The sequence below is a fragment of the Peromyscus californicus genome, unplaced genomic scaffold (assembly GCF_007827085.1).
Source record: "Peromyscus californicus insignis strain IS unplaced genomic scaffold, ASM782708v3 Scaffold_4__1_contigs__length_199733344, whole genome shotgun sequence".
In the NCBI taxonomy this organism is placed as follows: domain Eukaryota; kingdom Metazoa; phylum Chordata; class Mammalia; order Rodentia; family Cricetidae; genus Peromyscus; species Peromyscus californicus.
Window position 1 is genome coordinate 189,019,465 of NW_026294562.1, and position 15,183 is coordinate 189,034,647.

Below are 15,183 nucleotides of genomic sequence, written 5' to 3' on the forward strand. Positions count from 1 at the left end.
TTGCCCAGAATGCAGTTCGCCAAGGCCAATGAATGATCATAGGCCAACGTCACTGGGTCAGTCCCGTCACTACGGAACTTGGCTTCACTACTGGCTTAACAGTAGTTCCGAAGGCTGTGTTGAGCGCCGTGTTCCCGCACTGCAAGCTGTGAGGGTTTGGGGCTTCAGCGGTGCGAGTGTTGCCACCTCTCCCTTCTGGCTGGACTGAGGAGCTGCGCTGGTTTCGCGGTTCCCGCTGCACCTTCGGAATCTGCACCTTCGGAATCCGATGGCGGTGGCCACCCAGAGCGACCTGGCTCAGGTACGTGCTGAGTCCTTTGGGCTTTGCTCCACCTTAAAGCCTAGTGCAGGGACAGCTACCGAGTAGAAATCCCTGGGTTCAAAACAGTGCAGGACACACAGATGGGCCCCCATTTCCAAATCCAGAGTCAGAGCTGTGGGAGAGTGCTGAGCTGGGAGCTTTCACGGCAGGAGGCTGGTAGCCAGTGTTGTGAGCTGAATGAATCAGTCAGGTTTCAGCTTTTTTGAAGTGTCTACTCCTTGTATCCAGAGGTAGAACTGTTTGGAAAAGGGCAAGGTGAAACCCAGGAAAAGTTGGAGCCGTGTGCAATTTCTTATAGTAAGAACGAACACTGGGAATTGGAGGACTAAGAGATGTCCTTCATGAAGTTCTTTCCAGGTCACCTGGCTTACTGGCTGAGCAGGGAAAGCAGAAAAGTGAGGAGGCATGTGATATGCACTTGGATCCCCGACCGTGGATAGTGGCTTCTCACAACCTACCTTTGCTCAGAAATTCTTATGACCATTCTACAGCCTCATTGGAGCTAGTCCTATTCTTTGTCTTGGGGATTGTGTTCTGGAATCTGTGTCCAAGTTTGGCCTGCTGACCTGAACAGACTCTTAAGTACAGGAGCCCTACTCTTGACTTAGGGGCTATATGGACTGGTTCTTATCTGCTGGGAACCAGGGCAAATGAGGTGTGAAGGTGTTACCTCTTACATAACTTCTTTTGGGTGTATTACGGTTATTGGCCTTTATGGAGCAGAGATTGGTATGGTGACCTACAAAATACATTGGTCCCTTAGTCGTGACAGTGAAATGAGCAAAACAGTACAGTGATAGAGAGACACCATGGCAGTGGTAAGGCTATTGGGACTCTTAACATTCCTTTTATTTGTAGAAGACAGGGAGAGGATCACCATTAATTCCTCACCACTGCTGAACCAAGCTCACCACATCTGTCCTTGGTCTTGTGGAGTGCTAGAGCAGTGGTTCTCAACCTGTGGTTAGCAACCCATGATGGGGGTGGAACGACCCTTTCACAGAGGTCACCCAAGACCATAGGAAAACACAGATATTTGTGTGATGATTTATAACAGTAGCAAATTACAGTTATAAAGTTGTAACGAAGAACAAAAATCATTTTATGGTTGGGGGATCACCACAGCATGAGGAACTGTATTAAAGGGTGGCAGCATTAGAAAGGCTGAAAAACACTAAGTAGTCTCACAGTTTCACCAAGCCAGATTTGGCTAGTGCCATTACCTTGGTCTGTTGATGTTCTGACTGGGGTGAACAAGACATTTCTTAATGTCTCTTCAAGATAATTCATGTAAAGGGAAGACTACCCTGCTGTTACATACTGGATAAATCAATGGGCGAAGGTGGGGCAGAATAGTTTTTCTTTTATTTCTCTTGGGACCCAAAAGCTAGGGCATAGTTGTCAGACCTGCAGTGGCTTTCTCAGATGCCCTCTTCAGAATCCCAGAAGAACTGGGAGATTCTTTGACCCAGGTTACACTTCCTGGTGCTACAGAAGGATGAGATAATCAAGGAAAAAGCTACTGTAGTCACAGAGGTGGTTGCTGTTGGGCTCCAGGTTTTGTGTTGTTTAGATAAGGAATGTCAGGTTTACTGCTGATGAAGGTGAGAGAGAAAACTGGGAGCTAATTTTGTGTGTAAAAGCGTGGTGGTCATGTTTAGTAACTAGAAGCTCAGAGGCACCGCCAACACTGGTGTGAAGTTGGTGGTAGATGCAGTTAACATTGGAGTTTGGTTTGGGGATATGCTTAGAATCCGAGATGTTTCAAAACACCTAATTTGGGCATGCCAAATGCGTGGTTAACTACACAGCCTAGGACCATGTCGAGAGTGGATTCAAATTCAGGATGGAGTCATTCAGAAGGCAGTGTTAGAAGTGTTTGTGCTAGGGTGTAATTTGGGTAACCATTAGGAGGAGTTTTTGTAGTTTAGGTAGTCATATTAGTACACTTGGGAAAGAGGGCAGGGATCACTGGTGGGTTAGGTTTGGGTGCCTGGGTAGTCATTGTGAGAATCACAGGTTCAGAAGTGGCCTTGGGGAGGGTGTGAGATGTAGCAAGTTGTCAAAACTCTAGGGGATAAGTCAGTGAGAAGTACTAGGAGAAACCGAGGCGCTAAAGCTAAGACTAATGTTTATCCAGCTTGCTTTAGATGTAGTGGAATTCTGTAGTTACCCTTAGTGTGTTTGAGGAGGTTCAGGCAGGTCATACATTCAGAGACATAGGTGTTAATTGAGAGAGTCACAGGGCCTCGTGTAGAAGGAAGGGCACTATGTCAGGCCATTGAATGGGGTCAGGAGAAGAGGAAGGCAGCAAGTGAAGAGGGTACATCAGGTTCCAAAGAGTTGAAGAAAGTGATATGTGTTTGAGATTAGCGGGTTTTCCTGAGTGGCCAAGGTTGAGATGTGAAACAGTCAAGCAGAGTCTGCGGTGGTTTCTGCGTGGTTGCGTGCCCAACCCCATGACTTCATGTATTGAAATATAATACTCAGTGTCAGGTATTAATAGGGCAAAAACTTACCTGCCTGAGGTGTTTAGAGATAGAATCTTTGAGGAGTGAGTAGGGTAAAATTAACTCATTAAGGTTGTTCTTCTCACCCATGGCTGAATCCTGGTGTCTTTATAAAAGAGATCACACACACATGCCCTCCTTTCTTCTTGCCTCTTATCATATGTTTCTTTCATGCATCAGAACTCTGCAACAAGAAGGTTGTCACCAAAGAGACCTTGCACCTCCAGAGCCACAAACCAAACCATAGTTCTTTTCTTTATAAAGAAGCTTGCCTTATATGTGTTGTTATGTTAATGAAAATAGACTAATCCAGGGGGCTTGAGAACAGAACTGGGGCTGCCTCTGGTAGTGTGGACCATCAGAGGGATCCTGTATCAAGCTGCCAAGGCCCATCTGTGTTATAACAGAGTGCAGGTTAGGGATTGCAGGTCTGTGGAGAAGGAAGCTGAGACCAGTCATCCTTCAGAACTCCTGGGGAGGGGACCTTGGAGTCATGGGTCCACAGTAGGGCTGTGAGGTGGGAGAGTATCAGACAGGACAGCAGCTCACACCAGGGGCAGCATTAGTTGGGCCTTAAAGGGAAAGAGAAGCTTCCCTTTAAGACATAGGGAAGGATGTCATGAAGCTATAGTTCAAGGTAAAGGAGCAGAAGAGCCATCTACTCTGCGTAGCATTATGGGGACAAGCCTGCATAGAAATCCTCTGAAATAAGGGGACCTCTGGCTTACAAATTCTGGAGGGGCTGGCAGGAAATTCCACACCACCTAAGTACCAAGGAGCCAGGTCCTCAGTTGGATCCTAAGTTTATCTTGCAGGGTTGTGAGGCCATGGCACAGTAGAGCTGTTTAACTGTGCCCCAGGGAGACAGAACAAACCCACCCATGAGCAGTCTGCACAGAGGCTTGGCCTAATTTTTTGGAGGAGAGGCATTTGGAGAGTCTGTGGTCTGATTCTCTGGATATCATGTTCTGAGTAATGTGAGAGAAACAGAACGAGGTCTATGGAAAGGGATCAAGGTGGAGGTAGAGGTGGGAAGGAGAGCTTCTGAGAAATATGATAAAGAGTGAAGTGATACATGGATGGAGGGGGTGTGGATCCATAGGGATAGCCTTGAGAACTACAGAATAGTAGATAAGCTCCAAACTTTTTGTATCAGAAAGGTACAACTTTGAAAACCCTTGGAAACTGGCTGTGGGCTGTATATACCATGACCAGAGTTGAAGTGTTATCCCATGTTGTATTTCCCACAGTTGGAGGACATAGTGATGAATGGGAGTATCATGAGAGTGGACATTAGTGTCACCAATTATCGTTCGATATCAGCAAAGGGCATTCAGGGAAAGAATGACTTGGGGGGAGGATGATGATGAACTTGGGATCCTAAGAGAACTGATAATGGAAAGGTCTGTTCCCATTGTGGCAGGACTTTGTGACTTTTGAGGATGTGGCCATCTTCTTCTCCAAGGAAGAGTGGAGGCTCCTCGATGAGGCTCAGAGGCAGCTGTACCTTCGTGTGATGCTAGAGAACTTTGCACTTATAACTTCATTGGGTAAGGCCCCATACCCAGCCCATCCATGTACTTGCCAATATCCATTTTCTTCCAGTACAGATAGCTTTGCTATTTCCAGAGCAAGATTTTGGGTTCTGTTAACTTCTCTATTATCTTCTCATATATGGAGGGATTAGCCGTATGCACTGTTCCAAACAGTGCCAGAAGAGTCTGGGCATCAGGTACCTTGTATCAGTAAAGTAAGATTCTTGTTCATCTGCTTCCTTTTATGGTTTCTGTAGTCTAGATATGTTGGGCTTCATTTCCTAATTTCTGCACCTCTTCCTAAATGATAGCTCCCCATTGACTGCCAGAGTGAGAAATAACAGGCATTGTCATGATCAGTATTTACATAGGACTATGAGATGTTGCCAAAAATCTCCTTCGAGTATGTTATTTTCCATCCTGGTCATGTAATAAGCCGAGTCTCTTGGGCCACTGTTGGAGGCTCATCTGCTCTGTCTTGTATTTCTTTTAGGACTTGCTTCATGCAGGTTCCATGCAGATTCATGACAAGGGACATGGAGATATCCCTGGATGCTTTTTAGTGCAGTGCAATCCCAGAGGACAATTGACCTTGATGAGTTGCCCAGGGAGACAGGGAGACTTGTTACCTGTTGCTCTGTACCACCTCCTGTTAGGCATTTTCCAGTACTCATATGCATTCACTGTGAAGTATCCATAAATGCTTAAATATTCCTTGAACACATCTGAGATATCCTTAACCTTCTATACAGAATTCCTGTAATGAAGACCCCAAACAATAAGGTCTTACTGATTGCTGTTGACTGAGGAATAAGTTGCCTCTAATGTTTGTGATATAATTCAACCTTGTGTCCTTTGTCTCATGAGGCTTCCATGTTTTGTGATATTAACCTAACACTCCCTGACAGCCCCTTCCTTACCTCACATGTAGCTCCCTCTTCCTCACATCAATACACCAAGGCCTCATGTCTTGCTATGTGAATCACAAGACTTTCCTTTTCTTGTTTTAAAATGTACCTGCAGGATTTTAGCTAGAGAAGTGACTGAGTAATAATAGCACAGAGAGGTTGGGGACACTGATATAAGACGGTTGGTGTTTCCATGAGAAGTACCTGGTGTTCAGGAGGCAGAAGCAAGAAAGGAAAAACAATTAATCACAACCACCAATAGAGTTTCTCCATGAAAAGCAGAACGTGGCAAACAGTGTTGTAGGGTTGAGCAGTTTAAATAATGACAGCAGGTTTGTGGGGCAGTTGGCCTTACTTGTCTGCTCCCTGAACTCAGGATGATTAGACAAAGGAATATTCATTCCATCTTGAATTGTCCAAGAGACAGAAAATGTGGCAGGGAGCATGAGCTGTTGATTGGTTCATTTGCATATAAATGCTATAGGCCCCCTGAAGCCTTTTGTTATTGCTTAAGAATTGCCTTGCTTAGAGGAAGACTCTAGTCTCTCCCCAGCCAGCAGCAATAAAGAAGATCCCACTCACCAGTCACGCTGTGTTGCCCAGGCTAAGCCTGAATGCCTGAGCTAAAACAGTTCTGCCTCAATCTCCAAGATAGCTAGGATAATAACCACATGCCATCATGCCTTGCTTTTGGCAAAGTTTTGAAGATATCTAAAAATCAAGTTGTTGCTATACTGCTCAGTGGTTGAGTACTTAACCTAAGATGTGTAAAGCCCTAGGACAGTGGTCCTCAACGTTCCTAATACTGTGACCCTTTAATACAGTTACTCCTGTTGTGATGACTCCCAACCATAAAAGTATTTCATTGCTACTTCAAAATTATAATTTTTCTACTATTATGAATTGTAATATAAACATCTTATACACAGGCTATCAAAAATACAGCCCGCAAAGGGGTTGCAACCCTCAGGTTGAGAAATGTTGCCCTGGGGTAATTCCTGGCACCAAGAAAAAAAATAAAACATAAAAATTAAAACAAAACAAAAAACTCACGTTACCTATTGGGCTGTGGGTGCAGCTTAGTTTTAAAAGCTACATGTCTAGCTTTACAAGCATATATGTTGGAGGATCAGAAATTCAAGGTAAACAATAACTTCATGATGTGTTTGAGGTGAGCTTGAGATATGTGAGAACTTATCAGAAAAATAAAATAAAAAGTAATAAAGTATATAAATAATTTTACAGAAAATTATTTTAAAACACAAATAATACACCATCATAATAAATATGTTTCATAATAATTAATTTCTCTGTTTTCAGATTGCTGGCAAGGAATGGAGAATGGAAAGCTACCTTTTGATCAGGTTGTTGTAGAAGGATTGTCACTGGTCAGGACCCCAAAAGCAAGTCCAGCTAACCAGGAGTCTCATCCATGTGATATATATTTGCCACTCTTGAAAGGCATGTTGCACCTGGTTCATCAACTTAGGCAGAAATCAAACCTTCCCCAGGAACAGAATCATCGCAACTCAGAAAATACCTTGAAAAGACACTCACATACAGCCTTACTGGTGAAGAATTGCAGAATTCGTGGGTCACAAAAGCCCTTTCCCTCTGCAGAAGTTAGAAAGAACTTCCCAGATGCATTGGACATTATCCCTCCACAGACCATTCCCATTTGTGAGCAACCAAACCTAATCACTGAATGTGGAAAGGGCTTTCAGACTAGAATAGGATATTCCAAGCAGAGTCAACACAGAAAAGCCTCCAGCCTTAAACACACTCAGGATCACTACCCAAGAGCCAATGCTAGAAAAAGACTTTCTGAGTCTACTAAATGTAGGAAAGTCCACCGCCATAAAAGCTCTTTTACTCATCCCAATAGAGTCCCTGGTAGAGAAAAGTCGTACAAGTGCAATGAATGTGGAAAATCTTTTAGACAGACCTCCCACCTAAATAACCACCTCAGAATTCACACAGGTGAAAAGCCTTATGAGTGTGGTGAATGTGGGAAATCATTTACCCAAAGAGATACCCTCATTAAACATTATAGAGTTCACACAGGAGAAAAGCCCTATGTGTGTGATGAATGTGGAAAATCCTTTAGGCAAATTTCCAACCTTACTGAACACTGCCGAATCCACACTGGAGAAAGACCTTATGAGTGTGATGAATGTGGGAAATCCTTTGGATGCAAATCAACTCTTGTTCGGCACCAGAGAATTCATGCAGCTGAAAAGCGTTATGAATGTGATGAATGTGGAAAATTCTTCACACACAGCCATAGTCTGCTTGAACACCAGATGATTCACACTGGAGCAAGGCCTTATGGGTGTGATGAGAATGAGAAATCCTTTAGCCAAAGAGACACTTCCAACAAACACCACAAAACTCACACTGCAGAAAAGCCTCATGTGTGCAGCGATTGTGGGAAAGCATTCATTTACAAATCTAAGCTTGTTCGACACCAGAGATCTCACACTGGGGAGAAGCCATTTGAGTGCAAAGAATGTGGGAAATTTTTTCAAGAAAGCAATGGTCTTATGCAACATCAGAAACTTCATACTGGATTAAAGCCTTTTAAGTGTGGCCAGTGTGGTAAGTCTTTTGTCCAAAAGTGTCACCTCTTTCAACACCACGTAGTTCACACACGAGAGAGGCCATATGAGTGTGGTAAATGTGGGAAATCTTTTCCTCAACAGTCTACCCTCTTTCTCCACCGAAAAGTCTCACACCATGGAGAGGCTTCATGAGAATAACATGCAAAAATAGCTTCAGTCCAAGGTCTAATATCCTTTAGGTCTTGGAAGTTCATACTGTGCTCAAGAAGACATGGACCTGCAGGGGATGTTCTCATTTATTTTTCCTTTTCTTTTTTTCCCAGTATTAACTTTTATAATTGAACTGCTTGCCTCAAGTTGAACCTTATATTTTCAAACATCCAGGGTGTTTGTATTCCTTGTGTGTTCAGGAATGGATGAGTTTTATAGGAACTGCTCCATACATGCTGATGTGATTCGGGCTCTTGTCTGAGTTATACTCAAGCCATTTTCTGTGGTAGAAATCATCTTACTTTTTTATCAGTTTGCTCATTGTGCATTGGTATCCTCAACATGCTAAGGAAAGGCAAATATCTGGGTGGAATCCTGAGCAAAGCCTTAAGAGGAATGTTGTGCCCAGATCGTGACCCCCCAGAGAGACCACCAAGGACTATCCATACCAGAATGCAAAAGCAAGGTTTATTCTGTTTAAGGCTGCAGCAGGGAAGCTTGTTACAATGCACTTACTTGTAGCAGTGAGGCAGGGAGGAGCTTGCCCTTTCTTTGTGAGGCTAGTTCTTAAAGGCACAGACCACATAATTCATACCCCACAACCCACCTCCCTCTCCTTGGTTAGTATCAGTTTCCTTTTTTCAGTCTTTTATGTTATCTTTATCTTTCGTTTGTTCAGCAACCGTGTTAGGAGTTTTACGAGCTGTCTCCAGGGTTTGAGAAGTTTGGGATGTTTTATGGCCAATTAGCCCCTACCAGTTGGCCTAATATCCTTACTCTGTTTTTAAGTCCCTGTAGCTGATATCACCACCTGGGAACTTGAAAGGGATCTCAATTCTTATCTATACTTAGGAATCCTGGTTTAAGCTTCTCTTTGTCTGTAGGGGATAGAGTGTGGGGGGGGGGGGGGTTTACTGAGGTTTCACAAGGAACATGTTTTGTTTTATTTTGTTTTTTTCCTGAGTAGTTGAAACATGCATCTGTCATGTTTTACCAGGAGGAACCAGTCTTCAGTCTGCTGGAGTTTTCCAGCATTATCATCCCTTCTTTATGGAAATTGTTGTCTTACACTGACACTGTGGTTAATTTTTCCAGTCTTCCATTTACCAACTTATGACTACCAATGTCTAGTCTATGCATTAATAAACACGTTTACTGTTGAGTCTACCTGTAGTCTTTGGGATTCTTCTTCCCAATAGTAGGAGACAAAATTGAACTCTGCATGGATCAACAGCTTTTGTGGAGATCTCACTTTGTCTTGTAGGTACAGCTGAGTCAAAAATATTTCTCATTTCTTTCATCTTGTTTTCTTTCTGAGATCTAGGCATATAGGACTTTGTGGTCTTAATTTGTGGCCTTGATGCTTCCATTTTGGTGAAACCAGGGGCCACTGAAGAGGGTTTATTTTTTTCTGTCCTTCTAATGATAGCATGCATTTGTTTAGCTCTTGTATGCTAATTTGTAGTGCTTGACACTGTAAAGGGGAGGTTTTCACCTGCTGTGTAAGAAGTTACATGTCCTCCTGTCCAGAAATTTACATATAATGGTTACCAGGTATGATCCCTAATTGGAAATATAATACTGGGTGTGATAAACTGGAAGTGGAAGAGATTTACAGCAAAACAAGTGAACTCTGCCTATTACAAAAAAATCATCACAAGTCTAGTGACTGTGCCTTCATTGATTTCTGCAGCCTCGTACTGTTTAGGAATGTATGTATAGCTTTGTTGTGTAACTGTTAACTGTGAGATTGTAACATTCCATCCTTACACAGGAAGGAAGCTGAGAAAAGTCAAAATAGTTTCAGAAAATCCTTGAAACTGAGCATTTTCCCTAGGCTTCTTCTTCCTAGGAGTAAACAAGCCAAGCTGCAAAGAAGATTGAGTCCAGAGTAGCTGAGTAGAAGCAGAATCCAGGCCAGCTGCCTGGAAGAAGTTTAGACCAACTGAGTCACTTGGACAGGACACTTGCACTGAAAGATCAACTCAGGACCCCCAAGGCCAAGTTCTCAGCACAAAGGAGATTTATTTGCCCCAGGGGGATTGAAGGCTAGAAATAAGAGACAAACACAGGAGATAGAGGAAGAGGGAGAAGGGGAAAGGGGACAGGGATATTTGTCCCTAGGGGGACAAAGGACTGCCTCTGTGTAAAGGGGAGGTGGGCATGGCACCTAAGAAAATGGCAGCTTACAAAGGAAAAATAGAAACCCCTCCTGCTAGGATGAGGTGTTTAATTTTAACTGGACATATTAATGAGGTGAGCCAAAGGGGCTTCTGATTGTTGGTCTTAAATACTTTGATAGCTGGACCTTTCATCAAGAGATGGAAGTGGCCAAATAAATGATAGACCTTGGGGGCAAGCTTTAAGGAGTGTAATGGTTTTTAGCAAAGCAGAGTGTGTGGGAGAGAGGAGCAAGGCCTGCCAGAGCCATGCTCTCCATGCTCACCATACTCAAGCTGGCCATATTCCCGTCAACACTTTTCAACCCGTTGAGATGGCTTTTGCTGTTGGTATTTGTTGATATTTTGTTGTTTTGTTTGACTTGGGGTTTTGCTATCTAGCCAGGCTGGCCTGAAACTAATGATTCTCTTGCCTCCAGTATCCTGTACTGGAATCACATGCTGTATATCATCATGAGGGACAACTTAAGCTCTTTGTTCGGTCCAGAGATTGACAGATGCTAAATACACAAATACAAGAAAAACACAGAACTTGTTCACAAGCTAAAAGTTTCAGAATTGCTTAAACTGTTTTCATCTTTGATTTTGGCAGTTGTGGACTGTGGTTACATTTAACCTTAGTTTATGACCAGTTGGTGGCTATAACTGGCCACTTCTGTAGGTGGCTGGCTGGGTCTGTTTGCAAAGGGCTGCACCCTTAGAAGAGGGGGAGTTGTGAGGAACTTGTGGGTTTCACACAGATCCTGTTTTTTTAGAGAGGTAATCTATGCTCCTTGTAATATTCAGGAAAGTCGGCTAGCTCTCTAGTTTCTCGATATATATATATATATATATATATATATATATATATATATTTGAAGTTTAAAGAGCCATATGTGATCTGTGATGCATCCTCTGACGGGACAGAGAGGAAGGGACATTCAAGTGCCATGAAAGATGGGGCAGGGGTGTTAGAATACTAAGGGAGGGCTCCAGGATATGAGAGCAGAAATGGAAGTGTAACACACCTAGCTATTTAGAAGAGACTACTTACAGATAGTCTCCAGCAGTGGATTAGGGCAGCTAAGTGCCTACAGCTAGTTCTGGAGGCTAGGCATGCGCTTCCATCATGATGTCTGTCCAGAATTTGGGTAAGAAGTGGAGAAGTTTCTTTGCTCCCTCAGAGAGAGTATCATCCTCCTAGCCAACCATAGCCCCTTTGACCTCCAGTGTAGCCTACTTGCAGCCCTTTTTGGGTATTCTGTTTGCCCCCTGGTTGGAAAACACTGGGGTGGCCCAAGACTACAAACGAAGAACACAGACCAGAAAACAAATACCTGAAAGAGGCTTGTTTGCTACCGTCTGTGACGACATTTCCTGGCATCTCGCTTAGCCTTTGTTCCAGGTGGTGAGGGTCCACAGCTTACCCAGCCGCAGACGCACAACTAGAGGAACTACGTTACCCAGAGTGCATTTGTCACAGATAGAAGAACACTGAACCAATGAGCAATTAGAACGGTATCATTTTCAGGTTTTTTTTTTTTTACTGGTAGGATAGGGCGGGACTTCCGGCTGCATTCTGTGGCGCTCGTTTTAGCGGTTTTTGGGTCCGTTTTTGTTGACCATATGCAGGACCCCTTTGTCCAGCGTTAGGGGATGAAGAGTATGAAGGAGCGGTTCTAGAAGTAGCATTCATCGCACACTGGGCGCTGGCGGCGGCAGCTTTGCCCAAAGTCCCGGTCCCGTCTCCGTGCCATCTGCGCGCGCCTTAGTTGGATGGCTATGCCCATGTTCATGCACCAGGCTTAGGTAAGTGCTGTGACATCCGATGCTCCGTTGCCCTCACCAAGTATCATACAAAGTCTGAGTGAGGGAGTCCGCTTAAGTCGCTACTCTCCAAATCCTGGTTTGTGTTTAGGTTCCCTATTTGCAAAGCTACTGTGACAAGACAGGGCAGTGTGTGACAGCCAAGGCCCCAGAGTGTGTAATTTCTTGGACCGATATTGAAGTCTGGAATATTTTAAGCCTGTAATAGTAAGATGGGGAGTTTTATCCTTATCCCTACGACATAGGAATTTCTGTAGGGAAGAAGTATACAGGCTTGAGTGTGGGCTTTCGGTTTTCCAAAAAGCTGTTCTATATAGCACAGGCGAGTTGAGTCATTGTTCAGGGCCCCACAGGTAACCCTCAGCACTGAGTATTTGGGATCAGATGTAACGAAGGCACCCCCAGGTCACCTTGCTCCATGTTGGGAGAATATAGAGAAAGACCCAAGGGTTTGGATCCCTGCCATCATTCATGATATCTCTTTTACAGGTTTCCATTACTGAAGAAGTGGATATGGCCCTCATGCAGGTAAGGAGAGTGTGTCAGACTGTCACTACTCATGACCTTGTCCTGGGCCAAAGAATGCTTAACAAACCCAAGCACAGCGTCCTCATTCAATATTGGGGGTTCTTTGAAGTAGTTCCTAATGGTAACAGACAACAGAATGAGGTTGACTCAGGCACTGGAATGTGTAAATGCTTGGAGATGAGTCTGACATCATGCACAGATTCACCCCAGGTGTTTTCTTCTGTGGGAATGAAAAGGAGCAGGGTAGGATTCAGAGCCAGAATGAATTGAGATCTAGGTATCTGCTTTGGAGTGATGAGAACAATGGGACACTTAGAAAAGGAAAACAAAGAGGAGGGAGCTGACCTAATGTTCGCCATGTCAGCCTCCATGTATGTCCCTGTGTCATGGAAAACCCAGTTGTTGTGAGGGAGGCAGTAAGGGAGGATGCTGCTCTAATAATCCAGGTGAGTGTTAATAGTGACTAGACCAGGGTGAAAATGGAGGAAGTGGTAGGAGTCTACATTAGTTTGGGAATAAGTGCTGCTTAGGGTCTTAGCTTTTAAAGAGGGGAAGGTAGTAGTCAAATATTGGCACAGCCTCCAGGACAGTGGTTCTCAACCTTCCTAATGCTGTGATCGATGAATACAGTTCCTCATGGTGTGGTGACTCCCAACTATAAAATTATTTTCGTGGCTACTTCCTAAGTGTAATTTTGTTACTGTTATGAATCATAGATCAGAACTATATGTTTTCTGATGGTCTTAGGCGACCCCTGTAAAAGGGTTGTTAAACCTCCCAAAGGGGTCATAATCCTCAGGGTTAGGGTTAGGGTTAGGGTCATAATCCATAAGTTGAGAACTGCTGCTCTAAGAGTTTAAGATCTAGAAGGATGGAAACTCCAAATGCAGGTTCATTTTCATTGAGAATATTTTTTTAATTGTTTTTAGCTACTTCTAAGTTATTTCAAAGATCAATGAAGGAACACATCATATGGGTGGGTGGCCTTCTATATCTGGAATTTGGGAGGTGGCTTGAGATGGATACATCTAAAAAAATGCTGGTCAGTATTTAGCCCAAACACATAGATGTATATTGTAATTAGGAGTAGTTCTGTTTCTCATAATAGGAATAATGATAGCTACTCAGGAAAGGTGGGGCTATGAATGAGTCTTGGTGACCTAGGTAGAAGTGATAAGCATTAGAAACACAATTGTGAGAGAAGTAGAGATAGATGGACATGAGAAAGAGTATGATCAAAGTTTCTAAGGCATGGGCAATAAGGCAGTCACAGTGCCAGCAATACTAAGTAGAAGGTGGCCCAAAGCCAGGACTGAATGGTTTCATCTCCTCAAAATTCTGTTGTTGAATTCTAACTTGTGTGGCCTTTGAGAAGTAATTAGATTATGAGGATAGATCCCTTTTATGTGGGAGTAGTGAGTGCCCTTGCAACAGCATGCCAGGAAACTAGCTAATGCTTTTTTCCACCATTTGAGAATACCAATGGAAATCAGTGGTCTATAACCATAAAACAGGACCTTCACCAGAAACTGCCAATAATGGCTCCTTGACATCAGACTTAAAGCCTTCAGATCTGTGAGAAATACATTTCTGTTTATAAGCCACCCAGTGGATAGTTTATTGTTAGAGTTCCCAAACTAAGACTCCAAAAGCGGTGACTATTCTTCATGCTATAGGCTTACTGAAATTTTGTTGTGATCCTGTATATGTCTACGGTATTTCATGCAGGCAGATGGGTAATTTTAGGGACACAAATCTGCATCTGTGAGTTACTGAATATGGGGTCGAGAGCCATTGATGTTTTGAAGCACTTCTTAGGAATGATTAAGAACAAAAGTAAGACTGTGATTGTCTAGGGAATGTGAAGATCTGCAGAAGTAGAAGAATGCTGTGTGAGACTGCAAGCAATCCTGGGTAGCTATGATTGAAGCAAAGAACAAATGGTCTCTGGAGCAGGATCCTGGACCACTTATGACAATCAGGATGATTGTGAGGATGTAAGGGTGAAAGGTGAACTCATATCTGAGTATGTCTAAGAGGGACCATCAGGGGGGCCCTGAGAAATTGTTTGACAAGAACAGATGTAGCCCTACAAGTCAGTTTAGATGGTGTCATTGTATCTGCTGCTGGTGCTATGACACCAATACTGGAAAAAATAGAATCTAGTGGGATATAGTGGCACTGGGACCTGGTATTGCTTTGAGGTAGGAATGTGGGGAGGAAGGAGAAGAGAGCATGGGTAAATAAGTGGGTATTCTTGGCAACATAGGGGTGAAGTTGACTATGGAATAACCTCTCCCTATTATAGCAGGGCCGTGTGACTTTTGAGGATGTAGCTATTTGCTTCTCACGTGAAGAATGGAGACTTCTTGAGAAGACTCAGAGGCTGCTGTACCTCAATATTACGCTGCAGAACTTTGCACTTATAAACTCCCTGGGTAAGGCTCTTACGTTTCCCTAGCATCCTGAGACCCTCTGCCCTCTTTCCCTAGAGGCAGACTGATCCTCTCTATGGCCGGACCATGAGAGCTGTTAATTTCTCCATATTCTGGTTATATATGGTATGTGTGGTAGCACTGAGCTATGTCTACTATCCCAAGTAGATCACTCCCTAAGTAACCCT

General features: G+C 43.6%; 3 protein-coding genes across 6 annotated transcripts in view; all 3 read left to right on the forward strand.

Annotated features, from left to right (window-relative positions):
• LOC128124914 (zinc finger protein 501-like) lies at nt 1-12,514 on the forward strand. 3 transcript variants are annotated; one of them, XM_052761724.1, is made up of 4 exons: nt 2-301; nt 4,256-4,382; nt 6,596-7,873; nt 11,838-12,514. In XM_052761724.1, exons 1-4 carry the CDS (start codon nt 269-271, stop codon nt 11,975-11,977), a joined length of 1,578 nt encoding a protein of 525 aa, XP_052617684.1. In that variant the 5' UTR covers nt 2-268; the 3' UTR covers nt 11,978-12,514. The 3 variants fall into 3 exon arrangements, with proteins under 3 accessions (XP_052617685.1, XP_052617684.1, XP_052617683.1); XM_052761723.1 differs by lacking the exon at nt 11,838-12,514 and having other exon boundaries at nt 4-301; nt 6,596-9,213; XM_052761725.1 differs by lacking the exons at nt 4,256-4,382; nt 11,838-12,514 and having other exon boundaries at nt 1-301; nt 6,596-9,213.
• The window catches only part of LOC128124915 (zinc finger protein interacting with ribonucleoprotein K-like), an 8,964-nt gene continuing 4,857 nt past the window's right edge, over nt 11,077-15,183 (forward strand). The window contains exons 1-3 of one of the 2 annotated variants that reach the window (XM_052761728.1): nt 11,077-12,014; nt 12,522-12,560; nt 14,872-14,998. In XM_052761728.1, coding sequence (XP_052617688.1) covers nt 12,546-12,560; nt 14,872-14,998 — 142 coding nt within the window. In that variant the 5' untranslated portion in view covers nt 11,077-12,014; nt 12,522-12,545. Of the gene's footprint in view, nt 12,015-12,521; nt 12,561-14,868; nt 14,999-15,183 lie in introns of both variants that reach the window. The other variant, XM_052761727.1, reaches the window with a different exon arrangement.
• The window catches only part of Znf134 (zinc finger protein 134), a 24,192-nt gene continuing 23,892 nt past the window's right edge, over nt 14,884-15,183 (forward strand). The window contains exon 1 of the mRNA XM_052761731.1: nt 14,884-14,998. The gene's annotated coding sequence lies outside the window, so the exon portion shown is untranslated. The remainder of the gene's footprint in view (nt 14,999-15,183) is intronic.